At 42.0% G+C, this 26,683-nt stretch overlaps 1 protein-coding gene across 1 annotated transcript in view; it reads right to left on the reverse strand.

Annotated features, from left to right (window-relative positions):
- OTOG (otogelin) overlaps positions 1-26,683 on the reverse strand; it is a 1,045,291-nt gene that overhangs the window by 136,657 nt on the left and 881,951 nt on the right. The window contains exons 50-51 of the mRNA XM_085647044.1: positions 18,559-18,634; positions 16,192-16,370 (exon numbers count right to left, since the gene is read on the reverse strand). Of these exons, the coding sequence (XP_085503170.1) occupies positions 16,192-16,370; positions 18,559-18,634 (255 nt within the window). The remainder of the gene's footprint in view (positions 1-16,191; positions 16,371-18,558; positions 18,635-26,683) is intronic.

The raw sequence follows: 26,683 nt of genomic DNA on the forward strand, positions 1-26,683 counted from the left end.
TTTGCCGACGAGGTCTCCCGGACACTAGATGGGTATTTCAGTGTCAGTTGGGGCAGTGCCTTATCCAGGGCTGTGGAGTGGGACCCCATGAAGGTGGTGCTGAGGGGTGAATGCCTTAAGATAACATATGGAGTTAGACAGCAACTCAATAGGCAGCTAGATAGACTGGAAGAATGAATGGCATGGTTGGAAAAAGAGCTAGTGGAAAAGCCCCTTAGTGTGCGGGCATGGCAGGATTGTAAGGAGGAGGCATTAGAACATGGAATAGGCTCGATAAATTTGCGCGCACCAATTACAGGAAAAGGCTGCGTAGAGAAGGGGATAAAGCAAGCTGTATGCTCGCTATGCTTATTAAAGGCAAAAACAAATTTCTCCTATAGCGGGACTTCGTGACTGCAATGTACAACTGGTCGCCTCACAATTGGACATTGGGGGAGTTTTTGCGAAACACTTACAGGGGGTATACACAGCCCCTTCACTCACAAACCCAGTGGAGATGAGGGCCTATACTGACATGGTAAACCTGCCAACTCCAAGGTGGCTATCCCCCGGGGGCTCGAATGTGGAAGACTGACTAAATGATATGGCTGAATGGATAACTGCTGAAGGCTGCCATATGACACTGACACATAGGGATAAGAAGCTAGAAGATGACGCTAGGGCGTGGGCAGCGATGCTCATCGAATTATTAACACCACCGGATGAATTACCTCCATAGATTAAAACTCTATCCATGCCTGCTAAGTCCGAAGAGTGACCCTAAGAGAAGATACTCAGGGCTGGAAGCGCCCATGGGGGGGTTGTGTGGGGTCCGTCCCGACTGGTACGTAAGCACTGATCTCAACATAAGATGGTATAGAATTTGTCACCTGCACCCAGTATGAGACCTGAGCGGGGGAGGGGTGGGAGGGAGGGGAAAGTTGATTGATTTCAGAAATGTCTTAATGTGATGTGATTGTATATTTGGCTCCAGATTATTGTTTGCTGTATTGTTCTTTGAACAGCAAATACAAATTCCTACAAAAAAAAAAAGATGCATTTGTTGTAAAGACCACATTGTAACTGCAGCGCATGGTTCGGCTATTATGGTAAAGGCTGTTTCCCAGGCAGGATCAACGGCTGACCAGGGTAGGGGCTTTGAGAGGACCTCAGCAATTGAAGTACTCACAGAACAGAATGAAAGATTGACAGGTGACGTGCAATTAAAGACCCAGAGGGAGCAATGGTAAAAACCAAGATCAGCAAACCTATCAAGGTTATTGAAATTAATACCTTTAGAAGAAAGCCCCTCAGTAGAAAGGAAGCAAGCAAAAGGACTATGGAAAAAAACCTCTGTCTCCTCCAGAGATACATGAGGTCTATTTAAATCTAACGTCAAAGATGTATTGGCTGCAATGTCAGACACGAGAACTTCCATGGAGTCCAGGATCGACAAAGTAGCGAAAGACCAGAAACTAGTATAGGTATATCTAAGAAAAGTGTCTAATAGAATCACAAAAGTGAAACACACATCAAAACAGGCCACTGGGGGTATTTTGGAGTTGAATTAGAATATGCTGGTTCTCGAACAAATTGTGAAAAAAGTGGAAGCAAGAGTGGAGGTTACAGAAGGACATTTCAGCAGGAACAAGATTTATCTCCAGGGTCTGCCTGAAGGAGCTAAGGGTCAGAAAGAACTAAAACTGAAGAGGGTGTCCAACCTGTTTTCAGTGGAGAGAGCACACAGGCGATGCTGTCATGCACTGATGATATGTGAAATTATTATCTAAATGCTGTGCAATTAACATATAACTACAAAAAATATAATGCCATTACCTAGAGCTATATAGTCTTTTCAATCTGCTACATAATGAAAACTGTAACAATCTTAATACAAGGACCATTCTTTTAGAATCGGTCTATCTTCAACCAACATTCCCCTGCCTTTGATAAAGCATCATTTTATGTCAACTAGAATAAAAATAAAGATTATCATTTCTACAATCTTTTGCTATCTAAAACTACAAATGGCAGTTATTACTTCCTTTCAGATCATGAAAAAGATGCCTGTAATCATTAGAGACAAGATTTCAGTCCACAAAAACTGAAAATTATAAACAATTGGTTATAGGTCTTCAGCTACATATTACTCAAAATATCTTCTGGAGAATTTATTGGTCACCCGTGAAGATCCATAGATAAATCTGGAAGAGAATGACTCCCCTTTGAAATGTAATCAACATTAAACCAGCTATATAAATATGTTTATGCTAAGTCCCTGTATTGAGATATGGTTGTAAGAAGTCAATGATTGGGTAGAAATAGTTGCAAACTATCATCTATTGTTTATACCTGCAACATTAACTCTAAATTACCACTCTTCTCAAGAAAAGATTTATCACAACAGAAAAAGAGGGATCACAAATGGCCTCAATTTTGAAAATTGAAAAAAAAATAGCTTTTGGGATTTGGCTAAATGCCATGAACAATTTTGTCTTATTGGAAAATGCCTCATGCATACTAATGGGAAATAAGAGATGTTTAATAATATATGGTATAGATACTTAAAAATGTCTACATTTGCCCCTTTGTATGAGTATGTATAGCAATGTTGTTTATTGCTTTTGTCTTACATTTGCAACCAATCTTCTTTAGTGTTGCACTCCACTATCTCTCATGCCTGCCTCTACTCCATTCTTTCTGGAGTTTAAGCATGCTTTGTCATTTTATCCACATTATTTGGTATCAAGACTTAATTTTCGGATGTTGTCTGTAGTTTTATTGCTGAATTTTCTCTTGATAATCATGTTTTAGCTTCACTTTGTTGTCTATTATAGCAACATTATCTAGAAAGTATTGGAAAAAATAAAAAATACTTTGAATATTGAAAGAGAAAACATAACACTATCCCAATTGCTATATTATTTTTCTGCCATTTAAAATTTTCTTCAGTGGTGGTAAAAAATCCTTTAAGAACTATCAGAGTACTGGCAACTGAATACTGAATACTGAAGTCCGTAAATTACACTGAAGAACTATGAGTTACCAGATTAATTACATTAAAAACAATGAACTAGGAACTGAAGGCTAGAAACAACAGCAAAATGGCTGGAAATATGTCAACCGTTTTCCTTCTGAGGACTTCAGACAAATGAAATACTACTGGCTGGAGTTCCTGATGAATTTCAAATTATTTTCTCGGAAGCCAACTTCACCACTTCTATACATTGGGTAATTAATCTGGTAGGTGGTGAGCTATACCAATTAAATAAACACAATCTTCTTAGGTCAAAATACAATTCTGGGACAGTCTATTGTTAATATGGAAACGGTTGATACTGTATTATAAACAATACATTCATTTGTATGAACGAAAACTCTTCCTTATCAATGAATTAGCCTGATATGAAATTCACATGAACCGGACTCGAAAATACATAGTCAGGCAAGCTCTGAAACCTGGGCCTGAGGTCACTGGTTGATCAGTCACAGGTGGAGTGGACCATAGCCGGCAGACAAATGCAATAACAGGAAATCCCAGATTACTCCCACAGATAGGCGCAGCAACACCACAATTAGATTGGCCCCAATAAAGTACACATGGGCGGAGGGATATGCATGCTCCTAAAACACCAAAAAGTCAGATGCCACATGAGGTAGGAACACATCGCCAAACAGGACACAGCACACACAGACGATGCAGTCATCATACACTGCATATGCTGGATATCTGGACACGTTACCCACTGGCCACATTGTGTCTACCCATGGTCGAGGCCCACCTGGATTATCTATTGAACACCTAATTTATGACTTTAAGGGCAGCAACTTGCATTTCTTACCATACAAGGATCACCAGAATCGTTTCTGGCATACAATTAACTCTTTCAAAGGACGTCTCAGATTCATTGTAAATTGAGACAGTCTTCAGACTTTATGCCTGTAACTGATCTCCCAGCCACAATGTTTAATTAAATGAACTGTTCCTGTTTTGCAAAACACCTCTTGTTTTATCAAGGTATTAAATGTTCAAGCAACACTATGCTCAACTCCTACTAGCTATGGCACAAGCAGCAGGCAACCCCCAGAGAGTGCTTTAAGACCAAGGAGTGGCAACATTTTTAAATGAAAGAATACAGAACAACAAAATTGGGAAACTAGTTTAAAGCAGAGAAAAATGTAATGATCAAAAAGACATCAACATCATTTCAAGTAGAATTAGTCGATTCTGATATTTGAATTTTTAAAGTTTTAAAGCAAAAGGCTCCCAGAAAAACTAAAGCTCCACTGAAAACGATTGTTTGAGGTTCACCATGAACTAGACGAGATTTCAAGCTGACCACAATAAAACAGAGGTCGGATACACAAAGTGCGTCATCCCAGTCAAAGTTTTTACTTTTGGACATAGGCCCAATTTATAGTATGTTGGTTTTACCCTTGTCCGTTAGGGTAGTGGAGTACATTACATTTTGCCTTCAATAGACTAAGGACCATTATATTAACGGATCACCGCCAGTGTAGCACTCATCTCTGTACATTTACAGGAGCCATATTCCGTGAGCTCCTGTGAAGTCACTAAGGTTTGGTGCATGAGCACTGTGTTTTGAGCAGTCATACACAATTTTTTTTATTTTTCACAAACTCCCAAAGAAGGACAAAAAAACTAATGGTCGCCACACCCTGAGAGTTTTCTATTTGTGACCGCCAGGGCCCACCTCATGGTGGTGGACAGATCATACGCTCTCTAGAGGGTGGCCCCTACTCCACCAGACCACCAGATTAAGTTTTTCGATGGAAGAGGGGGGGGGAGGGAAAGGGGGCAACACTATCAGAAATCTGATGGTCTACCCGGCTCATTGACCGCATGGACCAAGAGTTTGCTGGACAGGATACACTGTTACATTTGTGGCAGAGTACCCGGTTCACCAAACTTTAAATCGGGCCCTATGTCTAAAATGAAGCTTCGAATCTTGCAGCAAAGCAATGTCCAAGGCAGTGATTGGTGAGGGTCCCTCAAGTTTGGATATATCATCATCGAAATCCCAATTAAGCTGTTGGCCTTGGTGCAAAAAGCTCCAGATAGGACAAAGTTGGTTTTCAATGTTGCAGAGAAGACATTGTCAGTTGGATAGATTCACTGCTTTGCCAAGGTTCAAGGTTTTACCTTTGGACTTACTATTTTGTTTTGTTAGTTAAGATCCTCCAGTAGGGCACAGCTGGAGTGTATAGATAGTCAGGGCTCCATGAGGCTGCATGCGGTTACTGGGAGGTCCAACTGCACCTGTTTTCAGCATGGCAACAATCAACTAGTGGAACATTCCTGCATAGGTTCCAACACATTCTCTTAGCCTTCCAAAGGAGGGAAAATTGACCAGGTACCACTATTCTCCTCTGGTCAGCCCTGCAGCCCTTAGCTCCTCGGGGCAGACTTTGGGCACCTGGTCTCTCTCCAGCCAGGTCTTCTACAGGTTCCAGCCCCTGTTTCAATATGAAAGGACGATTTTGCCAGCAGGCAGGCCTTGTTCCCTCTCCTCCCCCCTGAGAGGATCAAAACAAGTTTACTCCTCCACTTTGACACATTTTGACCGAACTCTGGCTGTCTTGGAGGATCTAAGGCATGAATAGGAGAAGCGCTCCCTGTGATCTCCAAGTCAAAAGAGCTAATACTAAAGATGCCCTTTGTTTTCTCAACTCTTCTTGTGCACTCCCAGATAGTGAATCACTGCTTAATGCTCAGCAGTTAACATCTTTCTTGTTCCATCTCGACGTTTACTACATTATGATTGTTCTATAGTTTTAAATTGTTTGTCCTGCTCGAATTGAGTGTGCACTGGTCTGGGGATTGCCTGCTTCTTGTACCATAACTACTACAGCAGGGATAGATTCTCTCTCAGAACTGTAGTTTGACCTAAAAGTGCAACTTTATAAAGTTGAAAGGGGTTATAATTTATTAACTCCAACCCTGGCAACCTGTTAACAAGGCTGGCTGATATACATTGCTCTAAATGTAGTGGTCTGGCACTAATTCATGTTTGTCTGCTTCGACAGACAGATTCTTGTCAAAGGATAAACTGATTTGGACTTCACTAAGGTTGAACATGCACCAGACCAATTTTATTTGGCAAATGTGGCATTTTTCACTCGCCCTCTTGTGGCATAAGAAATGGGATGTCAGTATTGCATTAGTTCTCTTGGTGATGTTCTCGTTCTTATGTAGTCATTTAAGGACTTCCTGCTAACGATGCAATCTATTAATATTGAAAATAAAATAATTATAAAACTCTGTACCTGGTATTGCCTCATCTCTAGGGCAGTAAGTAAGGGGCCTACGTATAAGAAATATTAAGTTAATCTTCATAGCATATCTTCTGTCATCTATGAGAGAACCTTGGTAAGTGATTTGAAGATTTAGTTAAGCTGGTTCATTTCTGCTGCTGTGGTGGTGTGTGATGTTCACGCTTGTTGACATGTAGAACAGAGAGACTTTCAATAACCTTGGCTTTTTCCCTATGCTTGATAAAGGCGATTCCTCTTGCTGCTTTGACCCAAAGTCAGTATGGTATGCTCAAGGAAACAGTATTATATTTTACCGTGGAACCCGTCTATTGCTCCTCTTCTGCTTGATATGCAGGTGTTGACCCATATTTCCTTGGCATTTTTATACTTGTTCTTTCTGTGCCTTTTGTTCAAAATGTGTTCACTAATTACACCGGTGCATTCCTTGATCCACATCCACCTCTTGCTTGAAGTGCTGTTATCTTTGTACTTCACTTGTAATTAATGTTCCCTGTGCTCTGCAGTCTGAGGATGTAACTTTACCTTGTAAATGTCTAATAATGTACAAGATGTGCTGGCCCTGGCATCCTGTTGATAATGCTGAGACTTGCATCACAGGTTGCTGAGGCATTACTGCCTGTTGAGTAACACATGAGATGAAATTGGAGCCCAAGGGGTGATAAGTGCACAGCCCATGATGACACAACGTTTTTTTCCCCCTTATCATTTTTATTGGCATTTCCAAATATACGGTAACAACATTGGCAGAGTAGACCGCAATACATCTTCAATTGCAAGCAGAACATATGAGAATCACCCTCTCCCCTCAGGATGCCACAGAGGTCCCTTCTCGTTCATTGTTTAGAGAAATGCTTCTCCTTGTTTCCCGCATCACGCCATGGCTGGCCTGAGCTGACAACTAGCACTAAAAATGTGCTTTACGCATGCCACAGCCAAGGACAGAAGCCTATTGGGCAACTTACTCTGCTGTTGCCTCATGGGTGAATCTATTCTTAACTTCTGAATCATCGAATATTTCTCTTTCATCTCTATTCTCGTCCCTGTGGAAATCTCTATAATGAAGGTCACATTTCCAGGGCTTGTTTTCCATCGATCAGAGAGAACGGGTTTACATTTGATTAATTATCAGTCTTTTTAGTGTTATCTCTTGTGAAATGTGAACATCCAGTTATACGGCAATTGTGCTGAGAATACTCAACTCATTTACATTATTGTGAACTGTTAAAGATGTTTCCCACCTCTGTTCTAGTTATTGGCGCAAGTTACCCCGATCACTGTGGCATCGCTGTGGGGATTATACTAAAGTTTGCGGACTCAATAAAGAGCTACTTTAATCTGACTCTCGAGATATCTGCCTCCAACCTCAGAGTAAACAACGTGGCACCGTCACTGGTCATGGCACTATATGCGCCGCAATGTGGGCGCGGGGCTTCCCAGGAGTGTGGGCAGCACGGGGAAACTGGAGAACACAGGGCTGCCAATCTCTTTCCTTTTTTACATTTTTTTTTATGAATAACCTCTTTTTATTTACAAGGATGCCATAACCACGGTTAACGCTTACCTTACTTGTTACAATAACTCTGAGGAATAAGTAACTTTGCAGCGGAGCCGTGTTTTTTGGCCCTTTACCATGCTTCCTGCTGTTTCAACCACATGTCTCCGAAGCCGAGCGCCGGCAGTAGGTCCCTGCATCCGGGTGAATCTCTAACCTAACAGGGAATACTTCTTTCATCCAACTTTGGTGAGACATTCCTTTCCACTGTCCACACAGACATTCAGATGCTGAAGATTTCCAGTAAAAACACTCTCCAGGATGCCCTGGAAAGCGAGATATTAAATGTTCTCTTTTCCAGCAGTAGTTGAGGGACTCCTGTTACCGTCATTGATTTCTTATGGCGATTCTGACGATATGAAATCTTGGCCTTCCTGTGTTATCTGCTTTATCCATATTTCTTTTAATCATTAGAGCAAAATATTTCGAAACTATATGACGAATATGGGCATGATAGCAGGACACCACGACACGCCCTCCTTTCACAAAAGGTATCTTGAAATTCCTTGGCCATTAAATTACTAGTGTTGAACGTTTTCCTTTAAACGTATATGTACCAATTTCTTAAAGTCCACGTAACATGTTGGAACGGTAGTCCTTAAGAGGAATTGGCAATGCAAAAAGGCCTGGCATTTTATTTTGGTAATGAACGGGAGACCTTGTGTGTGCTTCACTCAGCTGTTCTAGTAAGAAAATCGCAGGATAAGTAACATTTAGACTGCAACAATACAGAAGTTGGGAGCAGGCCCTTTTTCTGAACAAACTGCATTAGCAGAGATAAAGCGTGCCTTCAAAGAATAGAGTTGTGAAAAGTATTGTGTGAAATCATGAAAATTGTATGAAATTACGCGTTTGGATCAAAATTTGCATTCTGCCCATGCGTAATAAATACACGTGAAATAATTACACCTCTGACAAAAAAAATTCAAATTTAAATAAATACTGACTTGAGAAAGGCACATCATATAAAGAGCTGACCCTGTCAAAAGGCGAGGAAGGACCTTAGGGCACCTTCTAATTGTGGTACTAAACAACTGCAAAGTTCTCCCAAATGGCTTTTTCCTGTGTATCGAGAGCACCAGAGGCTAAGCAGCATTGCTGAAAATCATTGCACCATTCCTGGTCATGAATAAAGCGACTCTACGGAAAGAAAGAGAAGAAAGGGCAGGCTCTGAACTTCAGAGGCATAAGATTGCTTCAGTCAATGGCAGTGCCTCCCGGGCCTAGTCACTAACCTGCAAATCACTTTTCAGTTTACGAATGGGAGAAAACTGTGGAAGGGACCTGCTGCAGAATAGAACAAGCATTTGCAATGCAATAGGTCTCGCATTTACACGAGTTTGAGCTTTTGGGATTGTAAATGACAATGCCTATGATTTATGTTTTGGTCTTTAAAACATAAATAAAAGGCAATGTCATTTACAATGCCAACAGCTTGAACTCACGTAAATGCGAGACCTATTGCATTGTAAAGGCTTGTTCTAGCTTTGGAGGCCTGGAATTGCCACACGTTCAACGGAGTGATGATCAGTCGTGTATTGATGCCGTCATTGTCAGCTCTGGCAGAGGCAACCAGTGGTGCATTCTGCAGGGGTCTCCTGATGAGGGGCGTGTCACTTCTATTTTTATTTTTTTTACAAATTAAGCGCTGGTTGGGACTGCAATTAAATCCATCAAACCTCAAATGAATGGTTCCTGCCTCAGTCCTCTCTAGAATGGGCTACTACATATCCAAAATTCAAGTTGTCCCTTTAAACACAGCCCTCAACACTTACTCTCGTCTGATATCTCATGCTAGGAGATCAGACAACATCACTCCAATTTTGGTCTTTTGGCTTTCTGTCGAGTTGATTAAAAAAGGCTGCATTGCTCATAAGTCTGCATGCGAGAACCCTCCCATCTATCTGGCTGATAAAATGGACACCTTAGGTGGATCACACACACTCTGGTACAAGGAATGGATTGTAAATTGTAATACGATTACAGCACCAAGAAGCACTGCTGCAACACAAAGATGTGTCATCATGGCTGGAATTCATGCAACATGTAGAAGAAAGATCACAACACAAAGACAAAAGATCGTGACACCCACTGGGGAAATCAGGACACCTTCCTAGAAGAACGCTCCTGTCAGTGGCTTCCCTTCCGTCTCTCGTGTGGAAACACTTACTTTGAAAGAACACAGCATGAGAGCAGGCCATAATTTGCAGTTATAAAGCATCGTTTGGGTTCTACAGGTGTGGTGTTAAATGCCGCTGGAATCACTGTACAGCAAGCCTGCCGTGGATTTCTCTTGTGCAAGTGCCTAAGAGTCAGCGACTCGTCTCTGCTGCTGAAAAACAGTCTCGAGTCAACCCCTGTTCTGCTTTCCTCTTCTTTCTCTTGATTTGTTTTTACTAGCAATTTAATGCTTGATCATTCGAGGCAATGAGGTTGAGGGTAATTTACGTTATCTGGAAAGTATGAGGGGTGCTCGGAGCCCAAGCGCGAGGCACATTCCACTGCTAAAGCGCCATAGTAATGTAATGAGACTCCAGTCAAGTGCGACTACTAATGGAGAGGAACATTTTACATTCATCTACCTACCTGAGCCTGCATGGACTCCGGCAATAACTTTTAGAAGGGGTGGCGGAAGGGGGAGGAGCAGAGCGGAAACTAGAAGGATCCACAGCTTGGAACATGCTATGTCCCCACCCCCGACCTGCTGACACCACATTCTTCCGGCTGTGAGGGGCGAAAAAAATTAAACACAAGAATGCAAGGAAAACAAGTTATTCAAAGCACGTACCCCTTTGTAATGCCATGACAGCAGCGCGTCCTCCCTCGCTCTCTTTAACCACAGACAAACATGCACGCACGCGACCGGGATTTAATGAATTGAAGTCGAGGAAGCCCCCTTTCATCTGTCTCTGGCACCACTAGGAATGTCAACAAGCAAAAGAGAAAGCAGCTCCACATCCGGGCCGGGGAGAAGACCTGCGAGGGCTGCCCGCGCATGCGCGGTACATGTAATTTTTGCGTGTTCTGCAGCTCGTGCCCAGTAGCGGCGTGTGAGGACTTTAACACCGCCGGACTTTTAATGAGTGCTGCGCGGCTCGTGCGGCCCAGGGAGGGGGCCGCCAAACAATACAGGAAGTCCGGCGGGAGCCCACCCCGCCTTCGTGAATGGTGCATGGTGTGGACAAAGCAGGATTTCAGGCGGGGCTCCTGTGAGCAAAACGGAGCCCCGCGTGTTGCTGCAGTGACCGGCAGGAAAAGCAGAGGAGCAGCGCAGAGTCCCAACAAGAGCCGGTAAGTGCTTGGAGCGCGCGTGCGCATTTAAAAAAAAATATTAAATAGCATGAGGCTGCCTAGGACGTGCGTATTGACGAAAGTGAAACTGCATGCTGGCTTGCGAGGGAAGCGGGACAGGAGATGTGCATGCCGCGTGGCTGTAGGCGCGTACACCAACTCCAATCCGCCAAAAGCCTGCGCGTGCACATCTTCTGTCCCACTTCCGAGGCAAGTCAGCAACAATAGATCTCGCTTGCGAGCAGCGCTTCGCGCTGCGTTCGCAGGCGAGACCTAAAAATGAAGCACTGGCATCAGCTGGCAGAAAGAAACAAGCATTGGTTGCGTGAGTTAAAGAAAACGTACCTGAAAAGTACGGTAAAGAAGCAGCAGGGGTGGGATGAAGGGTATTTTCGTATGTAAAAATTAAAATAACAAGGGGCTTATTTACAAGAAACTGACGCATCTGAATAGATGCGTCTGTTGCCCTGCGCCTGCGTGAGAAACCTTTGGGCTACCATGGATGTGCCGTATTTATAATATGGAGCGATGCAAAGATTGACCAATGCGTCAGAAATTTTGACACACCTGTCTGCACAAAAGTCATGCATTGCTGGAGTCGTATCGCAAGCAAGTGGTATATAAAGCAATGCATTTGGAGGCCTATTCCTAATACACTGTGTCGCTCCTTACGGCTGCTCCAAGCAGGCGTAGGGTTTTCAGGCAGTGGGGTCCTAGAAGTGGAGCAGTGAAATCTTGTACATTTCACTGCTTCACTTCTACGAGGCTTTCCCACGTTGGAACGCCCACCCTGCATACATTATACCTGACTGAATATCTTTGAAGGGGCATTTTCAGAGTTGTTTCATTAGAGACACAATAGTCTGAAACATAAGGAGAAAAGATTTTATACAAACAACTGACGTTTTAGACATTGGAGTACATGTTTTACAGAATGTAAAGTCCTATGTAGTCTTCGAGACCACCTGTATCTCATTTTGCCTATCTGTGCTATAGCAAAGGAACGCAAACCCTATGTCAGCAGGATCAAATCCAAAATGAAACAAAAGGTGTGTCACGTGTATTAGGGATTGCTAACGAATCATGGCTTTTCGGACAAAGTAAGCAAGGAGCTTTGTCACAGGCAGAGACATGCTGGAATACCAAGTAACTTCCAAAAGTGGTCATACCATCCGCAGTGAAAAACAGAATAGGGGGGTAAAATGATGATATCTTTCTTTATATAAACAGCTCAGACTGGTGATGATATCTGTTCTTGTTTAAATTTTAGAAAGGCAATCTGACTGATTTGCACAAATCATAAAAGTACTAATTAAAGTCATGTAAAATGGTTTCATAGTCAGCTTAGAGGCTATACTATTTCCATATCTTTGATAGCTGTGATCTGTAATAGAACAACAACAAAACCACACTTTCTTTCCGACAGTGTATTCTTGGTAGTGTTTTCAGTGGCAAGCTAATTTTCTTGATTATATATTAGGAGGAAAGGGCTGGAATTTCTAAATAGTTCTGAGTGTCTAGATTACTTAGAGTCGCAGTTATAAAGAAACATGTCATGCCCTAAATTAGGGGCCTAGTACGATGTCCATTGGACAAGTGTCTGACTGACCCTGTAGCGGGATGGAATCCGCCGACTATTAAATTAGGATGTGAGTGCCCTATGGGCGATCAGAAACATCAATTTTTCCATTGCAGCTTGTACGGCAGCCGAAAAAAGGGCCGCAACACAAGCTGCAGTAGAAAAATGGATGCTTCCAAACATCCATGCACCTTGTGCCAGGCAGCATGAGGTGCCTGCCATATGGTTCGTATATATTTGGGAGGCACCACAGGTTCCACCGCAACCCTGACAGGCTCCTTACACCCATTGGAACAGAAGCGGTTAGTTCCTTCCCCAGATGCCTCTGACTGCCGGATTATAATCTGGCAGTTGGACCACTTCAATGTATGCTGGTAGGCCTGCCACCGACAGCCTGTCGGTGGCGGCCCCACCAACATCGTAATGAGGGCCTTACTTTGTATTTTGTCTCTTTCCATTTAATCTTTAAGCCATCTGACATCTTCATTTGCCTTGCCCTAAACAGTCCTGTCTGTTTGAAGTGATATGAGTTCAGGTGTGACCAGTTTGTCTACTTATATAGTTATCACAGTGTAATTTCCCAATACCTCACTTTTTTCCCCTTTACCACCAATGATGTCTATAATCCAACTCACAACATTTTTAGAGATACAAATCAAGTTAGAATAGAGTCAGGGGAGGTCATCAGATAACTTTTATAGAGATATTCCTACCCCTAGTCTAAGGGATTGTCACTAGTGAAAGCAAGTCAGCTTTTCTAACTACCAATCCAATTTCACAATTTCTTAAGTAAATAAGACCAACACTCTTTGGAGTTTGTGGGTCGACTATTTTAATGCTAAAGTTATGCACTGTACATACTGCAAATGAAGAGACTGTACCTCAGAATACCAGAAAGGTGTGTAAAAATAATGAACTATACAAATAAAACTGTTAGAGATTGTTAGGATGGGGATGTTGCCTTCTTGGCATACATTCATGTTCCCTGCCTTGTGTGCCCACACTGCGAGTATCTGGTATACCGGTTTTGGGGTTTTGGTCACAACCTCACGCTTATCTAGTCTTTGTTTGATGGCCTTGGCCCCTACTGTGATACAGAGTCCAGGCCTGGACCTGTCTTGACCTTGACATACACACCCAGCAAGTCTTTCAACATTGCAGAGGACTACAGTGCCTGCGACAGTTTTTTTTGTGTGTAGCATGGTGGTGACTCTATAGCATGGTTTTTAGAATTGTAGTGTTACCATACCTTTTTATCTGTGTACTGTGAGTGGAGATCACTGGTCCTCTCATATGAAGATCTGTGACTACTGAGAAATCCAGATTCTAATGTTAAGATCCTGAGTGCGTGGACAGCTGTATGCTGTGTGAGGTGAGCATGGTACACACTAAATGATTTTCTGAGGGAACGAGAGTGACACGGGCCTGCAGGTTCCATTCTGGAAGTCCATGACCTGTTCATGCACACAATATGGAGGGGATGTTACTTTCCCAGTCAGTGGAAGTGTATTGCTGACATTCTTGAGACTGGTGGGAGGGAACCTACAGAGTGAAGTGGGGAAAGATGACCTAGGCCCGGTTTAGAAATTAGATTACGTCCTTATGAAACAGAGGGCTGATGATAAGTCTTCCTGAAAACTACTATGTAGTGGATGTAAGGATTTAAGGTTGGAACTTAGTAGAAGGGAAACAGCCTTTGGTTTCTCATCCTGATGACTGTCAGGTGTAGCTGTTGATAGTCAGGTGGAGACTGCCCACATCTCTGTTTGCCTCTTTTTTAAGTGCTCCAGCATGGAGGAGACCCTGCTGTGAAGACGATCACTCTAGACAAAGCCTGAGACTATCACTCTAGACATAGGCTAAGTCTGGAAGACAGCCTGAGATAAACACATGAAAGGACAACCAAACCAAACCTGTTCAATAATGACAAACGGAGAATAAACTCTCCTGCCTGCCACCCCTACATGAAAATGGGAACTGTTGACCCAATTGTTGTTCCAGTCCAAACTTCTCTTAGACCAAGAAAGTGATGTGGCTATCCCCAGAATTTGTCAATTGTGTGCATTACACCACATGAAGAAAAAGCTACTACTGTGACTGGAGAATCCCCCTTGCTGGACCGCACCACTGGGACCTAGCTGCACCCAACTGAAGAGCTCAAACTGGGGCAAAACCGGTCTTAGGTTCTTGTCTTCTGGTGCAGAGAGGACCTGGCTTGGGAGTTCAGGCTTGAATATTACTATTGGTGCAAGGTCGAGACAGATTATATATAGCTGGGTCTAATCTGCAATTGCATTATCTGCAAAACAAGATTCAGCCCCAGGAATTACCAGTGGTTGATAAATTCAAACATCCCTCCCATTGCTTTTCTGTTTGTTTACTTCAGTGTGACACCTAAAGTGAGATGTGCATGCCCAGATGTGGGTCCCCTGCTCACTCAGCCAATGGAACCAAGCTGCACCCGACTAAAGAGCCCCAACTAGGGCAGAACTAGTGTTGAGTTGCTTGTGTTCTGATTCAGAGAGGACCTAACTTGGAAATTCAGGCTGGGCTTTTCCTGTTGGAACAGAGTCAGGGCTGATTTGCATACAGATAGGTCTAATCTGCACTGGCAGTGTTGGCAAAAATATATTGACTGGAATGTGGCCCTGAGTAATTTACAATGGCTGAGATTAATTCAGTCATCCTTTGTATCACTTTTTTGTTTCCTTAAGTGCACCGCCACTGGCACGCCTCCTCTCCTTTGAGTGAGGAACACAGGCTGAAGTGCGGCTGTTGGGAGTCCTACAGTGGCCCCAGAACAAGGGTGAGAGACTGAGTGCTATTACTGCCAAAGATTGGTAACCAGACTGGTAACCTGGGGGAAAAGCGTTGCACCTGAAGGAAGCGAAGTGAGAAGGGGCACACCTATATTTGGAAGTATTAGTCTCAAACCCAGAACCCCGATATTTGATCCTTTTTGTGTTAGTGTGTACTATCAAGTTTTGCTGTTTATTAAAGTTGCCACTATGTAGTTATAATTAAGGGCGGGTGGAGCTGATGCAGTGCTCCGCCATGGAGGGGAGTCTTGCCTAAACTACCCGTTCGCAACGGAGCGCGGAGTAGGCAAAAATCTGCAACCTCCGCTGGCAGAGAGGAGTTATCTACCCGGGGTTAGTTATAGTTAGGATAGAGTTTTCAGAGGTGTTTTTGTTAGTCAAAAGGTTAAGTACACTTTACCTTGATTGCCCATAAAAAGTCCTGAAAATCATAACTCGTTGCTACACTTTCACCATTGGATGTTTCTGTGTATTACCTTAGCTCCATCACAAACACACCATATAACAATATTATAGCCTTTCTGTTTCCTAAATGTAGCATTCAGGCGCAGAAAACACTGATGAATATGTTATTTGCATTAAATGTAAACGTTTTCTTTACATTTACTTGTTCATTGCCCCACTGACATGCCCAAATTAGTGTATGCTTTTTAATGAAATAATAAACGCCTTACAGATGCACACTGCGCCCCGCAGTTCACCCAGGTGACATTAAGCTGATGGTATTTGGTGGCTGGGTCGATCTTTGAGGTACAGTACGAAGAGTGGCAAATGCCATTCCTGGTGTGCTCCACGATGCTCTGTCCGGGTCTTAGGATCCCCTTTTCGTTACTTAGGCACACCTTGTCCCTCACTGCAGTAGAAACACAAAGAAAAAGAAATGCGATTAGCTGTTTATATCCACGGCCATGATTTTTTATTTATTTTGCTAAAACTAAATCCTTTCTTAAAACTAGAAAACTCCACAATACATACTTAATCCTCAGGCCCTGGAGAAGCTAACTTTTGTTCATTATTAGCAGTTTTTTTCTGCAGACCGATTTTTTCATTGTAGACTGAGGATATAATGAAGTTTATAAGTATTTGGAGCTATTGGGCAGAGTCCCTACTTGCCTCAAGCCCCAGCAGGGCCTCTTGCACCAACTTGCAGTGTTTAAATGATCTTCTGTTTCCTCCTTCTGCGGGTCCATTATTCCAGTAATAATACCGCTACCTGCAGACAGTGCTTAATTTGTAAAAGAATGAGAGCTGGCGCCCAAAGTTCTGCGCCGGCGGTCCTACGAATACTAAGGCTGTAGAGTATTGAATTCACCTCAGGCTTCCTATTCCACTCACTGCCAGTCCCTGCTTCACCTCTATCTCACTTCTGCCGGTCCCTGCTTTCTCTCTTTGCCCCCATTTTTATGTCTTTCTCTTCCTCTGTCTTTCCTATTTGTGTGTTTTTACCTATCTTGATGAGGAAAAATAAGTGCCAGTCTCCTAAAATGAGTGCCGGTCGGACCCACCGGTAACCACCAGCTCAAATTAAGCACTGCCGCAGATGCCACTCTCACAGTGGAAGCCACCATATGGCCACCCACACCACTCTCTGAGGGGACTGCAATGTGATTGTCACGTTTTCATACTGCAAGGAGCAGACTCCATGCTTTCTACATCAGACCCTCATTCGATGACCTTGAACAAAATAAAACTTTACAAAAAGGAACAAATGATTTGTTATATAGTTGTTCATATGGACTGCTCCGTTATATGACCTCTTAAAGAATGGTTCGGCTCAAAATAGGATATAGGATCTGTGAGCTGCTTGCAAAAATCCATAGTGTGGCAGTTGAAGCCACAGCTGCACAGCTTTCTTTATTGACACCCATATTAGGCTCTATGTACTCTTTACGTTAGTATGGACCAGAAAGTACCTCTATGTGGCATCCCTTACAAAAGACAAGTCACACAAACTGGTCCCAGCAGGGCTCTTCGCTTTTCTAGACCGTGCACAACATAACCTCTCTCTTATCTCACACAAAAGAGACAGGAAGGACTCGTGTCTTCCCTTTTGCATTAATAGCCAAAAATCTCTAGTCTACCAAACCTGCCTTCAAATGAAGGCTACTTATAAACCCATATCTGTTAACTGTTGTGAAAATCCTTCTATCAGGAAAAAGTTGAACGTGCACATTCAATTTAGAGTGTGGGACCGGTTTATAACCTGCAAATCATTTTCTTTACACTTTTTTACTTTTCAAATAGTTTTCTCTTGACGGACTTTTCTGTAAACTCATGACAACACGCATATAAAAATGGAAACAATGTTAAAATTTCTTTTTATAAAAGGAAACACAGAGCAGCAAAAGTGAGAAAGTAGTAAAAAAAAGATTAGAAGAGTTCGGGGTCACCAAAGGTCAGGAAATTGCTTCATGTATTATTTTCATTACCAACCGAATGGTGAATGACTGCCCTTTTTCCTTTCCCACTTGCCTGTAACCACAAAAGCTGGATTCCTACGTTTTCATGTCAATGGCTCATTTATAGAAAAGGTCTTTTTTAAAAGGTGTATTTTCAGACAACTTTTTAGTATGAAGGCAGTACTTCCTTCAAGCTAATCTTCGAAATATATTAAATATATATATATTTTTTCAAAAGTTGCCAAATCCAGAAGCACAAGAGGCAAAGGGCCTTATTTTGAGTTTGCCGGACAGGATACTCTGTCACAAACGTAATAGATCCGGTGGGCTGTATTACAAGTGCCACCGGGCATAATGGACTTGTAATACGCTGGGCTGCATATCTTTCTACCAAACTCTAAATGTGTGCACATATTTGTAAAATACTAATAACTGAGTAGCCTATTATTAAAATAATTTCATCAGTAAATGATAAAGCCTCTTTATTCCATGAACTCAAATAAAGAGTGGACCAGGACGTTATTTTAGTGGTGGACTTTAAGAGAAAGGTTTTTAGAATAATTATAATAAATATCCTTGAGAATCACATGACGGATTTAACTTGAAATCTTATTAACTGATATTTTGATGTTTTGTACTTACCGCATTTATACTTTGGGCAATTGCAGGCATTTTCTGAACTGTTTATAAACTGTTCATCCAATTTTAGTTTCTCCCCCTAAAAGTGAAGCAAAATGTAAAGTAAAATGAAACATAAAATGAACAATTTATTGCTTTAAGTGCAGAAAAGCAATAGATGCACATATTCTTTTGGTTTATTTGCACTCCAAGTGTTATATCACATTTTATTTCATTTGTGCAATAAATGTGGCAGTTCTGAGCTCCACCGCAGAAGAATTGACCTGAAATACCTGGGGCCTGTGAGAGCAGGGCAATCAGTGGTTACTAGGCTCTAATTGTAACAATTGTGACTGTTTACCTCTGAACCTACCTAGACAGGGAGGGTAGGCTAGAGACTCAGACGTCAGCACAGTACAATAACAGTTAATAAATCAATGCCCAGCCAGTGCTTTATCTTAAAAAGAAAAGGCATTTTATTAAACACAGAGCTAAATACAACATATAAAAACATAAATGTATATGGAGAAAAAAAGCAATGTGACACAATGTAAAAGGCATTTTAACAGATGGTCTTTCACAATTTATAATCCTCGGCCAATGGGTTTAGTTAGGTAAAGGCTTTGACCTCCATCAACAGCTCCTTGCAAAGCATCACTGGAGTGGTTATTATTTTAATCTGATGATACCCGAGTTCAGAAGCCTTTCACAGGCTTTGTGGACTTCACCAAAAGTCCCTGCCAACCCTTGACAAATGTTGCACAAATGCACCAGATTGGCTGAAGGCAGGTGAGCAGGCAATCATGGGTTTTTTGGAATGACACACTGGAAAATGGATTAGATCTTTTTTCACAGCCTCCACAGCTTCTTTCTAAGTTCCACAATGCTCGGTTTTGTGCCACTTCCTGCAAGACAGTGCTTCCGCCCCAACAAAATGCAGAAGCCATCCCTGCACAAGATATTACTACTCTAGAAGGCAGATGTTAGACCTGTCATCCTTAGGGTTGTCTTCCCCCAAACCTTTTACCATCATACCTCTTATTTTTCTGATCTCCATTGTTGATGGCCTTAAGACTGCTAACCAGTACTAAAGTGAATGTGCTCACTCCTTAAAACATTGGCTTATCCACAAGTGGAATATTTAATTTAATTGTAAGTTCCTAGTAAAGTGGTACTGCATGTGCCCAGGGCCTGTAAATTAAAGGCTACTAGTGGGCCTGGAACACTAATTGTTCCCACCACTTAAGTATCCCCTTAAACATGTCTGAGGTCTGCCATTGCAGCCTGTGTGTGCAGTTTTAAACTGATATTTCGACCAGGCAAAATAATTATTTTGTCAGGCCCAAACCTTCCATTATAAAACATATATGGCACCCCTAAGGTAGGACCTAAATAGCCTACAGCGTAGGGTGCAATGTATTTAAAAAGTAGGATATGTAATTTTACATTTTACATGTCCTTGTAATGAAAATGTCTCATTGAAAATTCCAGCCAGGGTGGTCCAGCTGCTTTTTGTCTCTTCACCGGCCAGCACCCAACACCAATTTCCTTGGCAAAACAGAGAATTCTGTCCCTTTAGAGATACGTCCCCATGCCCGCTTGGTACTTTACTCCTTTGGGGATTCTTTGCAATGTGGTATGTTCATGAACCTCAAAATCACTGTGGGATTGTTACTATTGTGTCATTCAGGTGACATTACTTACAACGCGCCTTGCATTTTGACTGTTCTCCTGCAGGAAAGAAAGTTTGGTATGTCATGTACACTTAACTGCTGAAGGTCTTCATAATGCTACCAAGAACCTGATTGGGTCAGATGTATGTCATGCTTAATACTTTTCATGATATGTTTCATCCAGATGTTCATGCATGTTTATTAACACAGTCTAATGTCAGATAACATACAGATGTTTATGTATGCCTCTCACCATGTTTTCATTCAGACATAATGCAGATGTTATGCATGTCTGTCACTTTTAAAGTTGAGTAATTATAGTGAGTTTATAACATAATACCTTGCAGCAGCTGGTCTTTCAATCTACTCACTTAAACACTTTTAATAGGTGTCTGTTCACTATTCGCTGTGCCACTGGTATCACGCTGCCTACCAGCAAGGGATGTTTGAGCAAACACTCATTGGGTCCTAGAAATGATCTCCAAAGGAGGATCCGTGACCCATCGTTTGCCTTCCCCACCAGCACAAGCCCGCACATTCCTTTTTTATTTTAACTTCTTATGTTAATTTCTTATGTTAATTTATTTTGTGTTCCCAAAACCTCCTTATCTTGGGATCATTGGATGGGTACTGATGACTCTGGTTTCAGTGCCCGTCACATGGATTACGGGGATCGTTGGGTTCCAACTGCCTCTGCGATCGCAGCAGAGAGAAGAACGCATTCCAACATTAATTGTCTTAGTTTCACTGGTACATACCCCCTATAGTTATTCTGAAGCCAGGGCTAGGGAAGGCAGGGAACCTGTTGACGTCAAAGGAAAACCTCTAGAAGCTTCTTTCACTTCAGAGGAAGACACAGGTATACATATTGGACCTCAGATACAACCCTTCAGTATACTTCTGTGAACTCTGACAGGAAGAAGGACTTCTGTGCTGCTTAAAGGACTGTCACTGTGCTAGACTGCTGGACTGCTGCTCCGAAGGACTGCTGCCCTGCTGTGCTAACCTGTTGCCTGCTGCCTTCTTGCCTGGGTGAGAAGGGCTGGTCCTTGATCTGTTGAAACCAGGACTCCAGAGTGGCTCCAAGGGCTAGTTGGCTGGCTTCCTGACTAAAGCCTCAGAGACTGAAGGCTCAAACAACCTTGAACCTAGCACCGGGACTCTGCCTTTTGTGAGATCTACTCTGCCCAGTGCAGCCACTCCAGTCCTGTACCCTGGATCCAGGAAGTGGGCCTGAAGGTGCTCTGTGAGCCCACCTGTGGGAAAAGCAGAACTGCTGCATATCCTTTGCTGCTCAACGCAGCCTGAGTAGAACAACGCATTGCCTCTGCTGAGAGATTTAGCAAGGACTCTCTATCGATCTCGCAGCCCACATTGGACTCACCGTTGTGCGAAGCTTCCCCGAAACAGGCCCTCACATCTCACATCTCTGGTCAATGGCAGCCTAGACTATGGTGCAGGTTCTCGCATCACAGCCTTGCAGCTCCTCAGAACCAGCGTATCGCCTCGACTGTGTGATGCATCCTTGACGCCGGACTTCACATTGTGAGCCCCTCATCGACGGGATTCTCGATGAGAACACAGGATCTCTCATCGCAGCTGGGCACCGTCTTGAACCAGGCGAATTGCCTCGTCTGCTCTACGCATCCTCAACGTGGAACCACACTATGCTCCGCAACCAGGACTTATGGTACTCTTGTTCAACTAGCCTAACTGGGTCCCTGTAGCCAGCCCACACACCATCGAGGTTGGCCAGAACTTCTGATTTTGTCCCAGTCCCACAGTTGGCGCTTTGTACTTTTAGGCACTATTTTCACTGAAATCTTTAAAATTGCACATCTCCAGTTATACTGATTGGATATTTACCATTTAGGTCTTGTTTTATTCATTAACGAATAATCTATATTTCTACATTTGGAGTGGGATCCTTTTGTGGTGTGTTTTCACTGTGTTACTGTTTGAAGTGTTGCACAAATACTTTACACATTGCCTCTAAGTTAAACCTGATTTCTCTGTTCCAAGCTACCAGGGGGTTGAGCATATGTTAATTTGGGGTTGCTTGTGACTTTACCCTGGCAAGGTTTGTGGTTCCTGCTTGAGTATAATTTCACTCCCCTCATCCACTAATCCAATTTCTTATAGCAAGTTAAGACTACAGCATGAGAGTCCTCTATGGGAGACTACATATGTTTTCTGCAACCTGTGCACCAGGATCCCAGCAGTAAAAGGGGCCAAACGTGAAATTATCAGAATATGTCTGATCACAGTGAACATAGTGGATGTAATAGGATGCCTGCAATTTAAAAGAATTATAACAACTAACTGTAAAATTGAAGTTCACTTTTCTGAAGCCAAGCACTTAGGGAGATCAAATCGCCGAATCCGCAGAATGTAGCCCAGTTTTCTTATGCCTGAGTCACCCACAGAGCCAAGATAGGCATAGCAGGCTCTTGGAGAATCTCAACAAAGCAAAGCTTTATGAAAGGAATATTTCCCTAGCCACTGCATAGGTCTGAATGCTAACTGTCCGGTCATGGATCTTGGGTTCTGGGGGCAATCCCAATAAACACTTACAGGTCAGGGAGGAGGACGGGGCTAACTCAAGGTCCTGTTGGGAGAAACATGGGCACACACTAAGATATTAGGAGATGGATAGGGCATACCACAGTTCTTTGTATGTCTAACTTTCCACTAGACCCTAGCAGGATTGACATAGAGTTGCTTCTTTGAACCCTTTGCCCTTCCTTAATCAACTTTCCTCTGTACTATAACCAACTGTTCTAGACAGGATTTCAGAATGTAGGGGTGCCTCCTTGCAGCTCAATCCACACTAGTTGGCTTCCTCCCTCAAGGACAGAAACACAATTTCAGACTTCACAAGTCTGTCACTGACTTGGCAATAGAGCTGTAAACCACTCTAGTCCTGAGCTGAAAACACAGGAACACAGTAGTGCAGTGACGGCTGGTGAATTATGGAAATGTTGTGGCCCAAAAGCACTATCCAGTATTCTGCCTCGGGTCTTGCCAAACCCCAAGGCCAGACTTAAGTAGACATGCATTCACACAGTTGCAGGCCCACACACAAGGACATTCACACATACATACACATGGACTCCCAACTCAGAGACTTTTAAATACAAAAATGTACTTGTGGAAGGGGCGCAATTTCTTACTCGCTGTCAGTCTCCAGCAGCCAGAGGCAGACCCATGAGCTTCCACCCAATCAGAAGCTGGAATAGGATTGAATGGACTGGGCTGAACATTTTCCCCTATTGCAGCTTCTGACAGGGCAAGAGGGCATGTGATTTACAAGACCTGAGGCTTCATTATCTGACATCCTTCACAGTGTGACTGTAGTGCAGCATTTCAGATATGCATTGTGTTTCTGTGAGGTTGGGCTGTAACAGTCCTGACCTGACACATGCACAATAGAGCTATTGGAGCCCTCTTCTGCTGGCAAAGTAATATCCCTGCTTTTACAGGCAAACAAATGATCGGTCAGATCATTTGTTTTCATATAAAAGCTATAATATTCCGAGCAGTAGTGGCAGAAGATGGCAGTGGTTCAATGCTTTGGCGTCCCTTAAGGGCAGGTAATACTGGAGCAGTGGGCCGCCTTTCTTAGTCAAGTGTATCCTGGCACTCTGACATAAGGTTTGTATCTAGTATTTACCTATGGGTCACAGACATAACTTTAAATTTCAAAGCCCCTTTCTGTTTTAGGTTAAGTATGTTTTTTAAGGTGTTGAGGTGTTTTACAAAGGCTGTCCTAGCTAAAGTCTTTTGATCTGTGGAAACAGCAGGAGGTGTTGGTAGAGTTGGGTGTCCCTTGGCAGAGCAAGTGAAAGGTAGCCACTACACACTGGAGAAGTGGAAGCAGGAATATGTCAGGGGATGCCTTTGTACTTCAAACAGAACCCACGCCCTTCAGCTACTACAGCTCTCCCTTTAGATCACTTCAAAGAGGAAGATGTTGAATGTTGCAACACCTTCCCTCAATAATCAAAGAATGTGATCAGGCTCAGCTCTAATCACCATCTTGCAAACAGGAATAATGGATTCCTAGCCCTAAATAGATAAGAACCACACAAGTCCTCCATGCTTACCCTTCCTCATACATACAGACTAAACAAGTATGCATCTATGTATATGGTGCTTATATAGCATGAACCTAGCCAAAAGGCAGTGGACCACCCTCAACCTCTACCCATGTCCCATATAATTGGAGCACATGTCCCAGTTAAAAGAGACTAGGCAAACATTTTAACAGGAGTGGCCAGTAACCCCCCCCCCGGCCGGAAAGTGACAGGTAAAAAGGGTCTGTCCCTTCAATTATATTAATGCTGCTACCACTGCCAGTTCTTCTCAACCTGGTGAGAGGACAGTAGTGACTCTTGGATACACTTTGGATGATCCTTCTAACATAAGAGCCTTGCCTTCACATCTCAATTCATTTCATGGGAGACGCTCAGTAGACACCAGTGATGTTGTGTTTATTGAGGTAAAAATAAAAACCTGACACAGACACATGAGACCTAAGTTCAATGTAGTCCTGGAAATTGCATTTCTATTAATGTAAAGCCACTTTTCTATTGACAAACATGATTTTATGCTTGCAAAATGATTTACCCACAGATATATTTTTGTGTGAGAAAATGTTTTTCCAGAGTTGGGGAGTGGGCATTCTGGGGTGGAAATATTATGAATTTTGATACACTCACATGTTACTTCCAAACTTTTTCTCAGCCCATTCCAAGATTATAGATGCTTATAGAGTATAGAGTATGGAGTAACACCTTCCAAGGGTATAAATAAATCTATTTTCAGGGTAGAAATGGTATAGGAACATCTCCAAAATTGTTGGGGGTTTAGGAAAAGGGGTGTCTGTATGGTAAAACTATTTGCCCGGTGGAAAGAAAAAGAGTAGGTGTACATCTAGGAATCTGCAACTGTCACAGGTTCACAGGAGCAGGTTTCTTTGTAACCCTTGCACTGTGAGATGACCTAAGTGAAGACATCTCAATGAGTTTCCAGGCAAAAATTTACAGAAATAAGAGCATTATCATCATTACAAAATTCCACCCAAAAAGCAAGAATGATAAAAAATGACAGTTATTGTTGCCTTACGGTGTTTGCCTAATTACCTTAGGGTGTTTGTCAAAAGGTGTGGCTACTTCCTCATTTGAAGCTGCTATGCTAACTTTTTAATTAGAATGAAGACATGGAAGAGGTTAAGTGAGGTTTAACTTAAACTTCAGAAAAATAAGTGTTATTTAATTTAATATACTTAAATTAATTAAAGATTCAATTCAAAATTATGCTAACTGTGCTGTAGCATTTTTTTAATTGGGCACTACATGTAAAATATTAACATATAGATATAAGATAAATGTACATTAACATTTAACATAAACATATTTGTATTTTTGTTTTGAATTAAATTAACTTTTTTTTTACTTTTCCCTATACTGTCCCATAGAGAGGCTCCACAGGTAGGATGGAGATCTCCCTACAGCAAAGTATAGGGGAAATGTATAATGTTTATTAAACTTTATAATAAATTAGTAAACATATTTCATGTTAAATATTAATGAACGATAAATGTATAGATGTGCTGTAAATGTAGAACTAAATTATAAATCACTAGTAGCGGAATTTTTAGCCAAATCTTTAATTAATTACTATATATTAAATTAAAGAAAAAAATAGTTTACTGAAGCTTAAATTAAAAAATAATTTCCCACCTAAAGTTACAAATGATGAATAGTATTAATTGAAAGTAATTTAATTATATTTTATTAAAATGTAATATTACTCACATTTTCTAATTAAAAATAGTTTTTAAAATACTTTATAATTAAATAATACATGATTTACTTTTAAAATATTTTTTAATAACACATAATATTATTTAAATTTTTAACTATTTTAAATATTGTAATTTAATTGAACATTATTTCCTATGAGGTTATATTTTAAATCCCTGTCTCCATGATCTTCTATGGGACGGTATTGTAGAATCAGTGGTTGGCTATGTATGGTGCTGTACTTACTGTGTGTCGTGATTGAGCTACTACTATTTCTTTTTGGCAGTAGTAACTTACACTTGTAAATTTTACGCCATCTCCATTTTCAGGTGTTATAGGCGTGTAAGTCTACACTTTTGAGTAACTTAACACTCAGATTTTGTTAATAGCCAAACATAGTATAGTTACTCAAGAATGAAGTCTACATGTAAATTACTCACAAGCGTAACTTGCCTTTTTGAAAAGCTCAACCAGTTTCCATTATTTTCAATGGGAGGGTGTTGCAGTATCAGTGGTTGGCAGAGTGGGGTGCTTGACTTACATCTGTTTGTTTTTGGCAGTAGTGACTTACACTTGTAAATGTGGCTCAATCCCCTTTTTCAAGTGGTAGAGACATGTAAGCCTACACTTTTGAGTAACCTTACACTCAGATTTTGGTAATAGTCAAAA

The sequence above is a fragment of the Triturus cristatus genome, chromosome 3_2 (genome assembly GCF_964204655.1).
Source record: "Triturus cristatus chromosome 3_2, aTriCri1.1, whole genome shotgun sequence".
In the NCBI taxonomy this organism is placed as follows: Eukaryota; Metazoa; Chordata; class Amphibia; order Caudata; family Salamandridae; genus Triturus; species Triturus cristatus.